General features: G+C 49.9%; 7 protein-coding genes across 7 annotated transcripts; 5 read left to right on the forward strand and 2 right to left on the reverse strand.

Moving 5' to 3' along the window:
- Positions 1-596: 596 nt before the first annotated feature.
- Positions 597-2,056, forward strand: GT037_003626 (mannan polymerase ii complex anp1 subunit; the record flags this gene model as incomplete). Its single annotated transcript, XM_038928673.1, has 5 exons — positions 597-766; positions 853-1,478; positions 1,527-1,586; positions 1,635-1,715; positions 1,773-2,056. 5 exons carry the CDS (start codon positions 597-599, stop codon positions 2,054-2,056), a joined length of 1,221 nt encoding a protein of 406 aa, XP_038788380.1.
- A 587-nt stretch (positions 2,057-2,643) lies between these two features.
- GT037_003627 (g-patch dna repair protein) lies at positions 2,644-4,244 on the reverse strand (the record flags this gene model as incomplete). Its single annotated transcript, XM_038928674.1, has 3 exons — positions 2,644-2,835; positions 2,884-4,013; positions 4,073-4,244. 3 exons carry the CDS (start codon positions 4,242-4,244, stop codon positions 2,644-2,646), a joined length of 1,494 nt encoding a protein of 497 aa, XP_038788381.1.
- Positions 4,245-4,761: 517 nt separating this feature from the next.
- GT037_003628 (acetyl-synthetase-like protein) lies at positions 4,762-6,418 on the forward strand (the record flags this gene model as incomplete). Its single annotated transcript, XM_038928675.1, has 3 exons — positions 4,762-6,201; positions 6,258-6,277; positions 6,334-6,418. The coding sequence occupies 3 exons, from the start codon at positions 4,762-4,764 to the stop codon at positions 6,416-6,418; spliced, it is 1,545 nt and encodes a 514-aa protein (XP_038788382.1).
- Positions 6,419-7,195: 777 nt separating this feature from the next.
- On the forward strand, positions 7,196-8,917 carry GT037_003629 (uncharacterized protein; the record flags this gene model as incomplete). Its single annotated transcript, XM_038928676.1, has 1 exon — positions 7,196-8,917. One exon carries the CDS (start codon positions 7,196-7,198, stop codon positions 8,915-8,917), a length of 1,722 nt encoding a protein of 573 aa, XP_038788383.1.
- A 1,212-nt stretch (positions 8,918-10,129) lies between these two features.
- GT037_003630 (uncharacterized protein) lies at positions 10,130-11,316 on the reverse strand (the record flags this gene model as incomplete). Its single annotated transcript, XM_038928677.1, has 4 exons — positions 10,130-10,675; positions 10,727-11,029; positions 11,084-11,194; positions 11,248-11,316. The coding sequence occupies 4 exons, from the start codon at positions 11,314-11,316 to the stop codon at positions 10,130-10,132; spliced, it is 1,029 nt and encodes a 342-aa protein (XP_038788384.1).
- Positions 11,317-12,808: 1,492 nt separating this feature from the next.
- GT037_003631 (uncharacterized protein) lies at positions 12,809-13,417 on the forward strand (the record flags this gene model as incomplete). The annotated part of the gene is made up of 1 exon (XM_038928678.1): positions 12,809-13,417. The coding sequence occupies one exon, from the start codon at positions 12,809-12,811 to the stop codon at positions 13,415-13,417; it is 609 nt and encodes a 202-aa protein (XP_038788385.1).
- Positions 13,418-14,374: 957 nt separating this feature from the next.
- Positions 14,375-16,962, forward strand: GT037_003632 (glycoside hydrolase family 92 protein; the record flags this gene model as incomplete). Its single annotated transcript, XM_038928679.1, has 4 exons — positions 14,375-14,555; positions 14,606-15,270; positions 15,335-16,469; positions 16,538-16,962. 4 exons carry the CDS (start codon positions 14,375-14,377, stop codon positions 16,960-16,962), a joined length of 2,406 nt encoding a protein of 801 aa, XP_038788386.1.
- Positions 16,963-17,001: the final 39 nt, after the last annotated feature.

Consider the following 17,001-nt stretch of genomic DNA (forward strand, 5'->3'; position numbering starts at 1 on the left):
TTAGGATGCAGGTGGTGTCGCGCATTGGACGCAATACAACTTGCCAGAGTACACCAAGCAGTAATAGTGGCCAGAGAAGCATTGTTGCCGGCTCACCAAGTCTTTCGGCGAATTATGAAAGAACTACAGACTACTGTATTTCCGAAGCGTCGTCACCAGCGGCACTATCGCGATTGATCTGCACTTAGCGTCATTTGCATGCTCGTCGCGCTCAACGGTAATCTGTACTGAACGAGTTGCTCCTGTAACGCAATTGCGCCTCTGCTTCACCCCATCGCTGCTTTCCTGCTCTGTACCACCGTGCAGCCAGTCAGGACCCTGCTTTCACTAGTCATTACTGTCTGTCGCTTCCGCTCTTGCTAGCCCGCCTTCGCTGCGACGTCACCCGCAACATTTAGTTCCCACCCTAAACGTCGCGCGCCCCGGCGCTCCCAACCGCCAAACTGGAGAGGCCACAGTCGCAGTCGCCGCCGCTTCATTCGCAGAGGGAAACCAGTAATACAGACAGCGTCCGAGCGCGTAGCTCATCGATACGCATATCTCAGGCTAGAGGGGAAGAGGTGGAGAAAGAACACGCGGGACCATTCCGACTCAACATGCTTGCAGGAAAAGGATACTCGTGGAAGGCCGCTAAAGCACGGCTGCCACCATCACGGCAGGTCATACACACAGTGCGGAACCCAAGGTTTCTGGTATCAGTCGGTCTGGTTGCCGCGATCTTGCTGCTATGGCGGTCAATGGGGTCCGCAGCACAAGAGGTGCAGAGGTATGTCACACAATTCGTATTTACAGAGCTCCAGCAGAGGCCTCGTCATGATTCGCATCGTGCTGATGCTAATCTCCTCATAACAGATTCTACTGCTTCGGTCCCTCAAAACCTCCAATGCACATGACAGCGAACGAGAACGAAGACTGGCATGCGCATCTAAACACACCTGTAATATTCAACCACCACAAGCCAGTAGAGGTCAATTCCACCGATATCGAGCATGTAGACCTAAACAAGATCACATCGACCGTTGACGCAGCGAAGAACAAGGAGCGCGTCCTAATCCTTACTCCGCTTCGCGATGCCTCATACTACCTTGCGAAACACTTCGACCTCCTCACCTCGCTCACTTATCCCCACGAGCTGATCGATTTGGCTTTCTTGGTCGGCGATTCGACCGACGATACTATGGCTGCGTTGGCAAAGGAGCTGGAGAGAGTGCAAAACAATCCTGAAGTTGCTTTCAGGTCGACGATGATCATTGAGAAGGACTTTGGTGTCACACTCTCGCAAAGTGTCGAGGACAGACATAGCTTCGAAGCACAAGGCCCGCGGAGAAAGGCACTAGGTAAAGCCAGGAACTACCTGCTATACACTGCGTTGAAACCAGAGCACAGCTGGGTTTACTGGAGGGATGTGGACATTGTCGATAGTCCGTCCAAGATCATCGAGGACTTCGTAGCACATGACCGCGATGTCCTTGTCCCTAGTATGTGTTGCAATATCATCTTGGGGCGCTAGCGCTAACAATACACAGATATCTGGTTCCACCGCTACAAGGAGGAGAACGGCAAGATGGTCGATATCGAAGGGCGCTGTAGGTTTTCCACAACTTAGCAATACAGTCTTCACTAACGGGACCCAGTCGATTACAATTCCTGGCAAGAATCTCCCGAAGGTCTCAAACTCGCTTCCACCCTCAACAAAGATGTAGTCCTTGCAGAAGGTATCACTCTCTTCATTTCCCTCCTCACTATTTCTATTCGTTAATTCATCTTTATAGGCTATAAACAATACCCCACGAACCGCAAGTACATGGCCAAGATGGGCGATTGGCGCGCCGACAAGGACGAAGAAATACCCCTAGATGGCATCGGTGGCGTTAACATCATTGTAAAAGCAGACGTACACCGTTCTGGCATAAACTTCCCAAGCTATGCATTTGAAAACCAGGCCGAGACAGAAGGGTTTGCGAAGATGGCTAAGAGAGCAGGCTATGGCGTTTATGGGCTACCGAATTATGTCGTATGGCATATCGATACCGATGAAAAACCCGGCAATGCTTAGTCGGGAGAGGAGAGTGAGGTGGGACAAGTGAAGGAGAGTATATACCTTGGAGTCGGGCGTACCTCGCATGAGAAACATGGTTTAGTTGCAGGCGAATCTTGGAATCTCTTTTAGATGGGTGGATATGTAATACTTTGTACGAGTATGAGTATAGAGACCGCGGCGCAGCTGCCCTTGGACGATACGATAACGATGTCCTGTTTGCAACTACACAAGGTTCCATCCTCTGACATTGTCGTATAAACAAGCCAGCGTGTAGGTCGCGTTAAAGACAAGATACATTGATGTGATGGAATTATGGTGGACGCGCAGCGTTACGTGGGCTCCGTATCTTATGGTGGTTGATTTCAGGTGCATAGTATAGGCTTCTAGTATACCACCCTCCTTGAACCATACAGTTGTACACGTCTTCCTCCTCAAGCATATCCGAATCGTGACAGATGTGCCACTTCCTTCAACTTCTCGTCCCTTGGCATATTCTATGTCTCCAAGAACACCAATCATAAAGTCGAACACCCCGGTAGTTCTTCAAACGCTAATAACCAAAGCACGCGCACTCAACCGGCCGACAACAGCAGGAGTGGATCCTAGTGATCGTAAATGCCAGAGTGAAACTTGCGCTCGTCGTAGAACTTGGCAGTGATCTTCCTGCCTCTGAATTCCCATCCTTCATCGAAGCGGTTGACGGCGTTGAGGGCACTGAGAACTGACTGGAAGTGGATATAAACTACGCCGTCCTGGTTGTTCTCATCTAGTTGAACATGCTCAACTGGACCAAACTGGTTCTGTTAGCATGTGTACCTTCGTAACTTTGGAGTGGAATTTACCTTGTTGCTGAACGCTTCACCCATGTCTTGTCGGATACCACCGTCGTTGCGTTCGGCATTGGCATCCCAGTCGACACCGTCCACACAGCCCCAAGTGACCACAACAGCGGACTCCGCACCAAACTTGCCAGGCTCGTCTTTCTGAGTGCGCATACCACCACTGACATCCCAGACCTGTTGTGACTTGACCTTGCCGTTTTCGTCGTCGAGAGTGCTTGCACCCTGTGGGACTTTACGTTTTTTCACTTCTAGATGGGTAATAACACCATCGTTGTTCTTTCCGAGACCTTGGCCCTTCTTATAACCCATTTTAGCCATCATTGCTTCCGCCTTGCTAATCTTAGCGCGCTTGGCAGGGCGTTCTTCGCGGGATGGTTCGTTGTCTGCATCTTCCATTTGAACGTCGGGGCGCTCGAACCGGACTGGTGGTACAGATATAGTCGCATTTGCATAGCGTACCGGTGGTGCAGAGATAGTCGCACCTTGATAGGTCGGCGGAGGTGGGGGCGGAGGGTTATCGTCAGTGACTGCTGGAGGCGGGGGCGGTACGACGTCAGGCTGTTGCTGGGACAGGCGCATGCGACGGGCATAAGCGTCTTCTCCTGACAGGTCAGACGAGGGAATTGCAGAGCTGTCTTCGTAAGATGCAGGCGGGGCGAAAGACGGTTTGGTAAACGTAGCAGGCATTGGGCTCGAAGAAGACGCTGAATGGGAACCGTTGGTCTCCTCACTGCCGTCACGAGACTTGTACTGGGCGGCAGCTCCCCGTAAGAAAGCTGTGAAGCCTTCCTTCTTGCGCCGGTATCCGCCACTGGCCTTGTATGCTCGAAGGTTGGAGTATCGCTCGGGTTTGTGGGGAGCTTGAGGGTTCCACTGTCCGAATATCTTGTTGAACTTCTTCTGCTCTTTCTTCCTTTGCTTCTCCTCATAATTGCGGATCCTCTTTTCTTCCATAATGGACAAGTCGTCCTCTACGGTGCTGCGGTAATAGTCGATGCCATGCTGCTGGTTGTTGGCCGGACCAGAACCCGAAGAAGAGAGTGGTGCAGCTACAGGCATGGTGGCCTTCTTGATGGTTGGGCCAGCTTTCTTGGCCTGGGGACGCTTGATATTGTGTGGATTATGGAAAGCTACACAATCACATGAGTGATGCTTCAGGACAATGGTACGGAGCAGTTCAGATAGATACCAGGTGCTTTCTTGTGTTGCTCGGCCTTGGCCTGTTCCTCTGTATATTTGACAGGCGCAGCGGAGATGGTGGCCGAAGCATACGGATTTGGAAGGCCTTTCTGGGCGTAGGGGTTTGGAAGACCATAGGGGTTGGGCAGGCCTTGCGCCTTCTGCGGCTGCTGAGACGCCATGCTGATATCGATGTGCGCGCAGGCGCGACTTGGGGTAATGCGAATGTGGCTGCCCTCGTCACTAGGCGGATGGCGGCGGGGGAAGCTAGAGTGCAGAAAAATGGCTAGATTAGTAAGTGTTTTGTGGATGCACAGTACATGGAGCAGAGGCGGCGGTTGAGGTTTGTGGTTGTGGTTGTAAGGCTGTTGTGAGGGTGGTGGAGTGGCAGGCGCAATGTCAAAGGCCCGCCAAGCACCCCAGCCCGCGTGTCGTCGTCGGTTCCCCACGCTAAGGCGTTAGCCGCATTACGTGTGCATACATGCAGGAACGCCCATTGCTATCCTGTCATACCCAAATCCTTATCCTTGATAAGTGACTTCCATATCTCTCGATACATCTGAGCAGGCTCCGGTGTCCGCATTAGACCTTAGATTTTCCTTGCGCGTCATAGAAGCATCAAGGTACCATGGCCCTGAACCCCAGCGTTATGAGTGTCCATCTAATCGCAACCGCCAGATCCCCTATCTAGTAATCATCATGTCTCCAACCACTTTAGAACACGCCTTCTCCAAGGACTCGACATCGACCGCTGTCATCGTCCCCGGCAGCCCTGCCTTGACTGTCACGTACAAGAAGCTTGCCACCGACGTGAAGGCTTTCCAACAACAATTGGCAAAGGTCGGCGTTTCTGCCGAGGCAGCTGTGTCCATCGCACTGCCCAACACGTATGAGTTCATCGTGTCCTTCATCGCTGCATCATGGCAGAGAGCTATCGCAGCGCCACTGAACCCGGCATACAAGCAATCCGAGTTCGAGTTCTACATCGACGACCTCAGCTCAGCAATTGCTCTGGTACCAAAGGGTGCATTTGCGCAAGATGCGGCTGCTGTCCGCGCAGCAAGGAAATACAATGCCGCCATCGCCGAATGCTATTACAATGGCAGTGAGGTCGTCCTGGATGTGAAGGAGGCTGGAAAGCTTGCGGGTATAACCGCGCCCGTCCAGTCTGCGCAGCCCGACGATGTCGCTCTTGTGCTGCACACGAGCGGTACTACTGGACGACCCAAGGCTGTACCCCTGACGCATCGCAATTTGTTGCGCACCATGAAGAACATCCAGGGAACCTATGAGTTAACACCCAACGATCGTACCATGCTGGTTATGCCTCTCTTTCACGTGCACGGTTTGCTCGCTGGGTTCCTGGCTCCCTTGGCGTCGGGAGGTTCAGTCATTGTGCCGCCCAAGTTCTCCGCCTCCGAGTTCTGGAAAGACTTCAATGAGCACAAGGCAAACTGGTATACCGCCGTCCCTACCATTCACCAGATTCTGCTGAAGAGTCCCCTTCCGAGCCCAATGGCCAAAATCCGCTTTATCCGATCTTGTTCCAGTCCCCTTTCGCCCAAAACGTTCCACGAACTTGAGAAGGCGTTCGGAGCCCCAGTGTTGGAGGCATACGCCATGACAGAGGCTGCGCATCAGATGACTAGTAACCCTCTTCCTCCCAACCAACGTAAGCCCGGCAGTGTGGGACTTGGCCAGGGTGTCGAAGTCAAGATCCTCGACGATGCTGGCAAGGAGGTACCACAAGGAAGAGAGGCAGAGATCTGTATCCGTGGTGAAAACGTCACCAAGGGATATCTCAATAACCCAGCTGCCAACGCCTCATCTTTCACCAAAGACGGTTTCTTCCGTACTGGAGATCAGGGCAAGCAGGATGCTGAAGGATATGTCATCATTACTGGTCGCATCAAGGAGCTGATCAACAAAGGTGGTGAGAAAATTAGCCCGATCGAACTGGACAACGTCATTGCACAGAATCCCGCAGTATCTGAAGCCGTGAGCTTCGCCATCGAAGACGAGATGTATGGCCAAGATGTTGGTCTTGCGGTTGTGGTCAAAGAGGGCCATGCGCTGACTGCGGGAGAGCTGAAGACATGGCTGACGGACCGCGTTGCTAAATTTAAGCTACCGAAAAAGGTATGTCGACGTCCAATCGAACCCAGCGGTGTGAGACATAATCTAACAAATGGTAGATCTTCTTCACCGATATCATGTACGTTAACAACAACAACAATGCAGATGAAACATGCACTGACTACGCACACACAGGCCCAAGACTGCAACAGGAAAGATTCAGCGACGCCTTGTTGCCGAAGCGATGCTCAAGCAAGAACAGCCCAAGGCCAAACTATAGACACTTTACTAGAACTATTCCAAATTGCCATGTGCCATACAATTATACCATTCCGGGACAATCGACAGTCTCTTGGCTTAGATGTAACATTCTTGTTCGACACCTCGTCGCGTGGATAGATTGGACAGAGCGATGCCAGATTTTCTCTCTGTCTTTCGCCCCTCTCCGAAATTGCGTGAATCTGTCAATCTTACTCAAACTATCTTTCACGGTGCGGAGGCGGTTCGCGTGTATTGTTCCCAATAGGATAGCGTGTTCGCGAGGCCGACTGGGACTGGACTTCGCCTCTCTCGCCGCTGCAGATCTCATCTATAACCCTTCAAACTCAACAATGTAAGATCCTTCGATACACAAATCTTATTCCGACTCTACAGAGCGATGACGCGGCTGGTGAGTGTCCAATAGTATAGGCGCGACATGTCAGGCGGCGTTTGTCAACGCAGATAAATAGGCTGAGTCCACATCACCTTTCCGACACAAATGCTGTGTTTCTTCGTTTTTGTTTGCTTTCCCATCTGCGGAATACTTTTAGACGACTCAACCGCTTTGAAGCAGGCTGTACTGCCCCTATCTTGATTCGTACTTTTCCCGATGTTTACTTTTCAACCGCCTGTCTGCACTACTCACGTCGCCCTTTAACTTTTCATCCGACCACTCCGGAGACTACTGTTTTCCTCCTGGACCACAGGATGTCCACCAGATCTCCTTTTCGTCCCATCGATAAGCCCTGCATGTAAGGCTCGATTTGGCAGGTTGCTGGCATCATCCCTGCCCGTCATGTCTCAGGTTATACATCTAGGGACTGGCACTATGCGACCCACCCAGCAATCAAAGAGTACACAAAAGTCGACAGCCAGCCATATTCCCTTGGTCAGCACTTCAAAGAGTCGCTCCTCAACAGTCACTACCGATACTCCAACAATAGCAGACATAATATCTGCTGATATGCCTTTCGTCGATACAGCTTCCAGCGCCCCCTCAACACCACGCTCATCTCAATCGTCGTTGAATGATCAATACAACACATCGCCATCTTCCACCTCATCACCACTGAGACCTCAAAGATCGAGCCTAAAGCCCAGTCTTAAATCTTCCGAATCGGTGACTATGATCTCTAATAGAAGATCGTCACCATCGGCGGTGCGGTTCGTGGAGCCAGATCCTCTGCCAAAGCCACAGACATGGCCAAGAGCAAGACCGAAGACTATTCAGCTACCAGAACCTTTGGTCAACAAGATACCGAATCCTCTCACAAAGGCTCAATATCATCATATACCATCGTTTACAAGTCCAACTGCGACCTTGATGGAACAGATCGATAATTTCCAAGCGTGGGGAACACCAATATCGCCAACTCCGAAACGCCCAATCTCTCTTCCCGTAAGCTCAGCTGGGTCGCTTAAGGTTGTTAGGAAAAGAGTAAGCAGTCTCAAAGCCAGATCGGCTTCTTGTCAAGAGCCCGATTCAAGATGGGAAGGAATTCCTCTACCAGCTCATTTTACACCGCCAAACGTAGGCTTGAAGTCGCGAGTGGCCTCCTACCAGTCTACCAAGTCCACCAAGTCCACCAAGTCCATCAGGTCTACCAGGTCTACCAAGTCCACCAACCTACGTATCTCCACTCAGTCGGCTCCAGTGGTCTTAGAGCCTTCGGTGTCCTCGCCGCCAGGTCAATACAACCCTCTAGACCACTACATACCTTGCCTGTATCCTTCATGTACCTTGCATTATACGCCTGCTCGTACGGGATCGAATTACTACCTACCTCAGAGCCCGTATAACATGTCCCGTCTTCACGGCTACTGTCCACGCCATGCCAACCAAGATTTGAATCAGGCCAACGTATCGTGCAAGCGCGAGTACGAGAATCTACGTCAGAGCGCCGGGCGGAAGACCCTGGGCGTCATAGCTGCAGAGTTTGAGATACTGAAAGAGGGCTTCAGACGAGAACGCCGATACAAGGATGCCGCACTAGTACAAGAACAAAAGCAAAGAGTGTTGGGTGTCCGTCCGATATCCCTGAACCAGAAAAATAACGGAACAAAAGGAAAACCAGGAGCCCAAGAAGATATATGGGATTGGCGCTATACACTCCGTCCTTGCACATCTCCACACTGCAAAGCCTACTACACACCTTATTCGAACCATTACACCTACTACCGTACACCAATTTCTGGCTTTCTTCCACAAGAGACTCTTTGCTCTGCTTGTGCGAAGACTGAGCTTGAAGGCTTTGTTGAGAAGATCAAAGAGAAATGGGGAAGTAGGTGTGGGTGGGATCATAAGGAATGGCACGACTGGTACGCCAATGCTTGTAATGATCGCACTATGGAGCAAGAATATTGGATCAAGGCACAAGAAAAATGCGTTAGAGAGAGGGGACCTCCAAAATGGGTTGGCAGATTGAGGGATAGTGCTGTAGTGGAGGAGGATGCTATCGAACTGAAGAGAGAGAGGAAGAGCCTGATGAGGAAGTGGTTTGGGAGCATGTCTGCATAACGTGATATCTTGTCAGTAGGGTACAATGATAACCGGGCTTGAGTTTGGATCTAGACGTAGTTCCCAAGCATGCCAACTGGCATTATGTTCGCCCAAAATCTACATAAGAATAGTACCATAGTCACATATCCAGGGATATCTCTGCCTTGCCTTGGCACCAATACGCACTCTATTGCAGTAGATTAGAGGAACGACCTGAAAGCGATGTGCAACTATGAACGTTTAATGATGGTATGTTGTTCGATTTGAATCAAGTCGAGTCAGTTGGCTGAGGGTCTTGACATCTAGTGCAGGTCGCGAAGATATTTGGGTTGGCCAGTCGCCTAACCTCATGCTCAGCAGATGCACACAAATGTCGATGATAGACATCATACGTTTCACCCAACATCATACTCTCCAAAGGGAGGATACGTCGCATACTTCGACAGATTCCCTGGCCATAGATATGAAACATGGTTCCGAGCAGTTGATGTCCTCCTCTGCACTATTCTTTGAGTGGCTTGGAACACATCATTCTCAGCTCTTATTTCACTCTCAATACATAGGTCAGAGGTGATCCATATCCTCATCGACCAGAATCACACACATCAGCTGCCAGAAACCTCCCAAAGGAAATTGCCCCATCATAGCTCAATACTTTCAAATATTCTCTCAAGCTATTACGACAACAGATACGACAGTACTTGTTTGCGGCTGGTTTATGACGCTTCAGAGATGGTACTGGGTATTTTTGGGATGTTCTCTATGAAAAGGTATGCAAGTACAACCAGTGGGTGCGTTGATGCTGGTATAGGTTAGAGAGCATATTAACCTAATCCGAGTCGGGAGTCCTGAGACAGTTGTGAGGCTTGTGGAGATATTGAAGAAACAAGAGCCTTCGATTGAGTAATTTACGACATGTTACGTAGGTCTGGAACAATTTGATGAGCGAGTGTCTCTTCCAGATTGTTCGATCGGTAGATTTGGTCTTCGGCTCAGTGTACAAGCCAAGGCTTCCCAATAATATCTACCGTGTTTTGGCGAGCAGAGTAGGAAATGATTTCGGTCTATGACCAGCACATATACTTAGTGAAAAGCGAAGTAACTGTGTTTCTGAACTGCGAAGCAGCTGTGGGTATCTCAATAGTACAGAAAGGTCGTCAATCGTAGGTAGAATACTGTGTTGATAACAAAAGACGAAAGCTTACAAACTTAACCCAGTCTCTTACAAATCTAAACCAGAAGCGCATCCGTATCGCAGTTTTCGACCTGCTTTTGCCCCATAAATCGTATAAAGGGATACCGAGACACTTTTCTGGGCCACTCAACGTGGTGCCTCATATGACATGGTACATTCCAATATATCCCTTCGATCCAGCCCAGCACCGCAGTCGGGGCATGTACACCCTGAAAGTCGACTCTTTCAAGGTAAAGAATTGGTGTAAGGATGGCTTGGATCGCGATGAAGTGAGCCAGGAGAATTTGTGCAACGCTGTTATTGGGATCTATGAAGGCTTGAAACTCATCATGGGTCCAGTGGGATGGCGTGTTGTAGAGCATGACGAACGTGGTGTATGTCTCCACCGGACTGTCATATGCATGACTGACTGTGCATACTAGTGTTTCCCAATATGAAAGCTCCCAGTCCGACATGCTTAGAGCCTTGATGAGGTTGAGAGATAACGCGGCCATGTTGAGATCTTCGTGGTTAACGCAAGTCAGCGGCGACGTCCCGACGCGCATTCGCATTGTGTGGAGGTGGCCATCGTCACTGAATGCCTATATATCGTCAGTATGAGCTTCGAAACCATCCAATATGGGTGTGTTTACACTGAAGATTGAGTCATCTCTCAACGTCGTCTCGTTGCCTCCAATTAGGTTGCACCCACGGACCATCGTGAGGAATTCTGCCATACCGTCCTGTAAGTGGCTTGATTGGAAAGCAAGTGCTAGGGCTGCGGCCATTCTTGCATCTCGTTCGCAACTGGTCTTTGGAGGTGCCGAGAGGGCTTCATTGAGAGACTTCATAGCTAAGATTCTATGCTGTATGGCCTGCTCGGCTACACCGGAATGCGTAACAGCATCCAAGTGCGACGCGGCTAGCGCTAGGATCGAGTGCATGAGGTACTCATACTGAAGTATTCAGCACTTCGGTTACCTCTTGGAGGTGTGGAGGAAAGTACATACCCTGTGTGCAAACCTAGGAATCGCTGTGATCCAGATCTTGTCGGCTCCAACAGGGAGGTGCGGGTAGGCTGTAATGAGAAAATGATGGAACAAACGCATATCCGCCATAGACTTTCGATTGTTAGGTGTTGTGATGTTGAATGTAAGCCCAAGAATACACTCACGAAAACACCTAACGCTGATCGCGGGTTACCTACTTCCTGAGCCTGTGACGATGGTTGAGGTCGCTGCATCGCTTGAATGATATTTGCTGGATACTCGCACTGCAATCCCGCCTTGATACAATGGCTGCATTCAGGGTGCCTTTCGTTGCATTTGATCCTTCTGTGCTAGTGTCAGAACGTATGCACACACACATACATACACCTGCGCTTGATCTTCTCCAAAAGTACCTCTTCTTGCAGTTGAAACAACCACGGCGTGACTTGGTATGTCCCTTCCTTGGAATTGGTTTGCGAGGTAGTGGCGGCGCACCCCCATTTCCGCCATCCGACAAAGTTGGCGAGTCACTTGAAGAGCTTTCGATCACACCACCGCGATCTTGAGGCGACGACATTAACAATAAAGATACCAGAGGTACAAGAAGGATTTAGCATGTGCAATTCGCGGGTACGCTTCCCCTGTAGCAGTATATATTCTGCTGTGCTATGCAATAGCCCCTAGATATGAACTACGTGATCTGGGGGCTTAGACTGTGAGCGTGAAGCGACCCCGCGGATGGGGGTGGTTCATGTTAATCAGGGGACGCCAAGTGTACGGCTGAGCCCTAGCTGGCTTGCAGCACTATACTGTAAAACAAACAGCTCCGACTAATAGGATTACGATCTCGCTTAGGAGCTCGATGACCGAGGTCTCCAAAAGGGTCTAGCATGCTAGGGCTCCAGATGTCTCCGGTTACTAGCCCGCTCACCGGTATGCAACCATACTGTCGGATGGCTTTGAGGGCTGTGTTACTCTCATGCGTTAACCTGCTGAGCATCTGTGATATGCAACCACTGCGGGCATACTTGCGAGCGCAAATCATAAATCGACAGACAACTTCGCCTTGATGGCCTTCAGGCCATCCCGGTTGCGTCGAGATGGCGTCGCAGGACCACCACTAGAATGCGACAACATATAAATATGGCTTTCACTGTTGCCTGTAGATGTTTGACAGACTATTTTTGCATCACGAGATGGGGGCACGCATTACAAGAGAGATCTGCGCTGATAGGTTGGCTTCTTGCTGTCGGCGTCCAAAAGACCGGTTATTGGAAGGGCCCAGAAAATTGCATGGTGTCGCCTTGACTCACCAAGCAATCGTGTACCAGGATACCTGTTAACAATAGTTAGAGCTGCATGCAACTATCTCTGAGAGGTGATGTAACGCAGTGGCCATGGTAGTCGAAGAGGCGGACTGCGAGTCCATGGGAGACCAATAGAATGGTGTCGATCAACCGAGGCAGGATGGTTTCGCGTAATCTTGTTGTCTGTAGCATGCGAGGCGTACCAGGCACAAATGATGTTCAGGCAGCGAATATGCCAAAGGAAACGCTGGCTGGCCTTAAGCTAATCGCACAGCGGACAGTGGAATGCCAAGGCGCTATCAAAGCGACCATATTGGCGGCCGTCTTTCCAGGTTTCTCCTGAGTGCCGTCCCCGCCGTGCTCCTCTTCTTACATGGTTCCCCTTTACGAGATTGGTCCATGGTACAAGGTTTTGCGTTATGCACATCCATGGTGAAGCATGGCGGTCCTCGAAATCACCCAACTGCGTCTTAGGAAGGTGGCGGCAGACGATCCAGCACTGATACAAAGCCTGTCATCCGTCCGAGAAAAGCTGCGTACAAATTCACAGTTCTACGATTGCGTCGAGGACCCCGCTTTAATCTACATTCTAGGCATATGGCCAAGTTTGGATGCGCACCAAAACTTTCTGGATTCTCCAGCTCGAGACGAGGTTCTTGGCCCCCAAGAAGATATGCTTCAATTCTGTTGGACTATGCACGTGGAATTAGATGGCATACACACACTTCCTCTAGAGGCCCCGATACTGGCAATGGAAAGGTTTATTTTCAAGAAAGAATGCATGGAGTCTGTCGAGAAGGTCGTCGCCAGATATACGCAACAGCTTCAAAGAATAAATTCGTTCAAAACGGTATACGGCTGGCGATGTGATGCCGCACAAGAAACGCACGAGGCCCTCGTGTTCACTGGACATGGGAATGCACAAATTCACAGCACCTTCGCAGCAAAGGGAGTTGATGACAACAATACCGCCATGTTAGACGAACAATTCGAAACTGTGCAAATCATACTCGGTAGAAATTTAGAGCGGAAAGATATTGGAATTTGACACTTCGAGATGAATGTCTTTCTGCTTAAGTTCTGCAATCGTTCACTTCTCACATGGGTGGCAGGGTCTTCCAATACTGCCAAGGTGGCAAAGGAAGTCAAAGATCATGTCTGATCGAAAAAGCACAACCGTATCTGTTGTTTCTACAAGGGTCCGGCTAGCCGGGTACACGACCCGGTTAAGAGCAGCTAGCCTATGGATCGCTGGGCTCCAAACCATGCATCGAAAATTATGCTCCATACGAGAAACCATTCCTTTCAGAACCAGCAATAGAGCCTGTAGTAAGCACACCTGAAATTGCGATTGCATACCCACCGGCATGTTCTTACGTCTGTCGGTGGTATCCATTTTAGGACAATGGCCTTGGACTCGACACACAACCAATGGGACTCGTGTGCACTTTTCTTAGTGCCGTATAAGACCTACGGGTGCTGTGGTTGCTTCGTACGTTGCACAGCAGTACAAGAAGCCGGTTGTGGGGGAGGCAGCACGGGGCGTGTTCTTGGCCTGCAACAAGGCGAGACGCTACGGCGAGACGGCTGTGCAAGGCTGAAGATAAGCTCAGAATCTTAACCCCATGTCCTATTGCTAGCGCTCTGGAGTCACCGACAATGATCAACAGATGCTACAATGCGGATGAGTCTGAGGTTACAACACCGGATAGCCGGTTTCTTTACCCCGCAACACACCCCGCTCAAACAGGGAGGAACCATCAACCCCCTAGTACAAGTAAACCTTACTAGGGCGATACTCGTCAGACACTTAACAAAGTCAGTGCTAGCACGCGTCGCAACCTTCGTTCGCTGTGTATCCCATCCATTCAATTTCCAAACCGTAGGAGCGACCACACGTACCGTTGACCTGTTCAAAGGGCTTCGAGGTTGAATTGCCCACCAAGATACACGCTCTTCTGCTCCAGCATAAGTGTATAGGCGGCCGCGAGCACCAAGCTTCAACATGAAAACCTTGATTCTTTATATCCGGACTTTCACATATCTTGTAACATTGTCAAAGACAGGAACACATGCGAAGCAAATCCAAGGCTTGGATGCCCTGCGATGGATCGATCCGTTGATCGGCAGTAGGGATGGCGGAAATGTCTTCGCAGGTGCAACACTACCTTACAGCATGGCAAAAGGTTAGCAGCATGAGACAAATACCAACATCCAATGCTAAAAACAAACAAAGCCGTTGCAGATGTAGACGGCGAGAATACTGGAGGGTTCTCCACCGATGGTAGCAACATCACTGGATTCTCGGCTTTGCATGATTCTGGAACCGGAGGAAACCCAAGCTTAGGCAACTTCCCTATCTTTCCTCAAGTCTGCTCAGGCACTGATATCAACACATGCGAGTTTTCAATCGCAGCACGCGCAACTCATTATCGAAACGAATCAGTCGAAGCACGCCCAGGCTACTTTGGGGTAACACTGGAAAACGGGATACGCGCTGATATGACCGTCTCTGAACACGCTGCGCTCTTTCGCTTTAACTTCTCAGCAGCATCTTTTCGAAACGAAAGTTACGATCCGGTTGTAATGCTTGATCTGACAGATTTATGGGCGAGTCGCCAGAATGCTTCCATCACTATAGAGGCGGACGGAGGCCAGAAGGTGGGCAGAATGAAAGGCAATGCCACTTTTCTGCCAAGCTTCGGGGCAGGTTCATATATGGCCTACTTTTGCCTGGATATATCTGGAGGGTCCGTCAAAGACTCTGGAGTATGGGTCAATGATAGGGCTGGTGAACAACCAAAAGAGCTGCATGTTACGCGTGGGTTCAACAATTTCTATGTTCAAGCTGGTGGCTTCATACGCTTCAATGGCCCACTTTCTGGACCACTAATTGCGCGGGTAAAGTCTCTTCTGTATGAACTGCATGTGAAACATACACTGACTTTTTTGGTCAATAACTTAGATGGGATTAAGTTTTATTAGCACTGACCAGGCTTGCCAGAGCGCTGGGAGCGAAATTCCAAGGCCCGATGCAGACTTCGAAACACTCGTTACATCGGCCCAGAACGTATGGCGCGAGAAACTCACTCCAATAGTCATCGAAACTGGCGACATGGAAGACAACATACAAACCAATTTTTGGAGTGCGGTCTACCGTACCATGATTTCACCTCAGAACTACACTGGCGAGAACCCACACTGGCAAAGCAACGAACCATATTTTGATAGTTTCTACTGTCTTTGGGATATGTGGCGCGTGCAACTACCTTTTCTCAGCGTCTTGGAACCATTGCTCATGTCTGGTTTGATACGAAGTCTTCTTGATACATACAAATACCGCGGCTGGTTACCAGACTGCATGATGAGCACCTGCAAAGGTTGGACACAGGGTGGTTCAAACGCTGACAATGTTTTAGTTGATGCCTACGTTAAAAACATAAGCGGTATAGACTGGGAACTCGCCTACGAAGCTATCGTCAACGACGCGGAGAACGAGCCTTTGGAGTGGAGTAAAGAGGGTCGTGGTGGCCTAGCTAGTTGGAAAAACTTGAACTACATCCCAGTTTCTGACTTCGACCCTTACGGTTTTGGCACAAACTCGAGGAGTATATCTCGATCACTGGAGTATGCTTACAACGACTATAACCTCGCCGCTCTGGCAAAAGGTCTTGGTAAGAACACGACAGCGAAGTATTTCTCTCGTGCGACAAACTGGCGAAATCTTTTCAAGGCTGATCAAACTTCTTCCATCAATGGTGTCGATACGGGCTTTACGGGCTTTTTTCAACCGAAGAATCTAAACGGAACCTGGGGCTACCAAGACCCTATTGCCTGTAGTCCTTTGACGGACTTCTGTTCGCTGACGTCCAACCCTTCCGAGACATTTGAAAGCAGTGTATGGGAGTACATGTTTTTCGTACCTCACGATATCAGGGGAGTTATTGAGTTACTCGGTGGCGATGAGACATTCCAGCGCAGACTAGACTACTTCCACACGAGTGGTCTAGCGGATATTGGAAATGAACCAGTTTTTCTCACTGTATACCTATCGCACTTTGCAGGGAGGCCGGCGCTCAGTGCCGAGAGAGCGCATTACTGTAAGTCTTTCCTGAAGGAAGAGACAAAGTCATGTGAGATGGTCTATGGCCACTAACCTGAAGCACAGACATCCCATCACGATTCAACGCCACACCCGCCGGACTTCCAGGCAACGACGATTCCGGTAGCATGGCATCCTTCACGCTCTTCAGCATGCTTGGTCTCTTCCCAAACCCAGGCCAAAATGTCTACTTTATTATTCCTCCCTTCTTCCCTTCCATATCCATTACCAATAAGCTTACAAACGCCACTGCTACTATACATAACACCAATTTCGACAAAGAGTACAAGAACATCTACATTCAGAGCGCTAAGTTGAATGGCATGGTGTATACGAAGAATTGGATTGGACATGAGTTCTTCACACAGGGTTGGACGTTGGAGCTCGTGTTGGGGGACACGGAGAGTGATTGGGGTACGAAGATGGAGGATAGACCGCCGAGTATGTCAGACGGACAAGAGGCGGTGGATAATGGTCTGAATGTTGGGTAAGACAATTTGGACGGACGAGCTTGATGCGCTGTGAACAAA

This window comes from Alternaria burnsii (assembly GCF_013036055.1).
Source record: "Alternaria burnsii strain CBS107.38 chromosome Unknown 730, whole genome shotgun sequence".
NCBI lineage: Eukaryota > Fungi > Ascomycota > Dothideomycetes > Pleosporales > Pleosporaceae > Alternaria > Alternaria burnsii.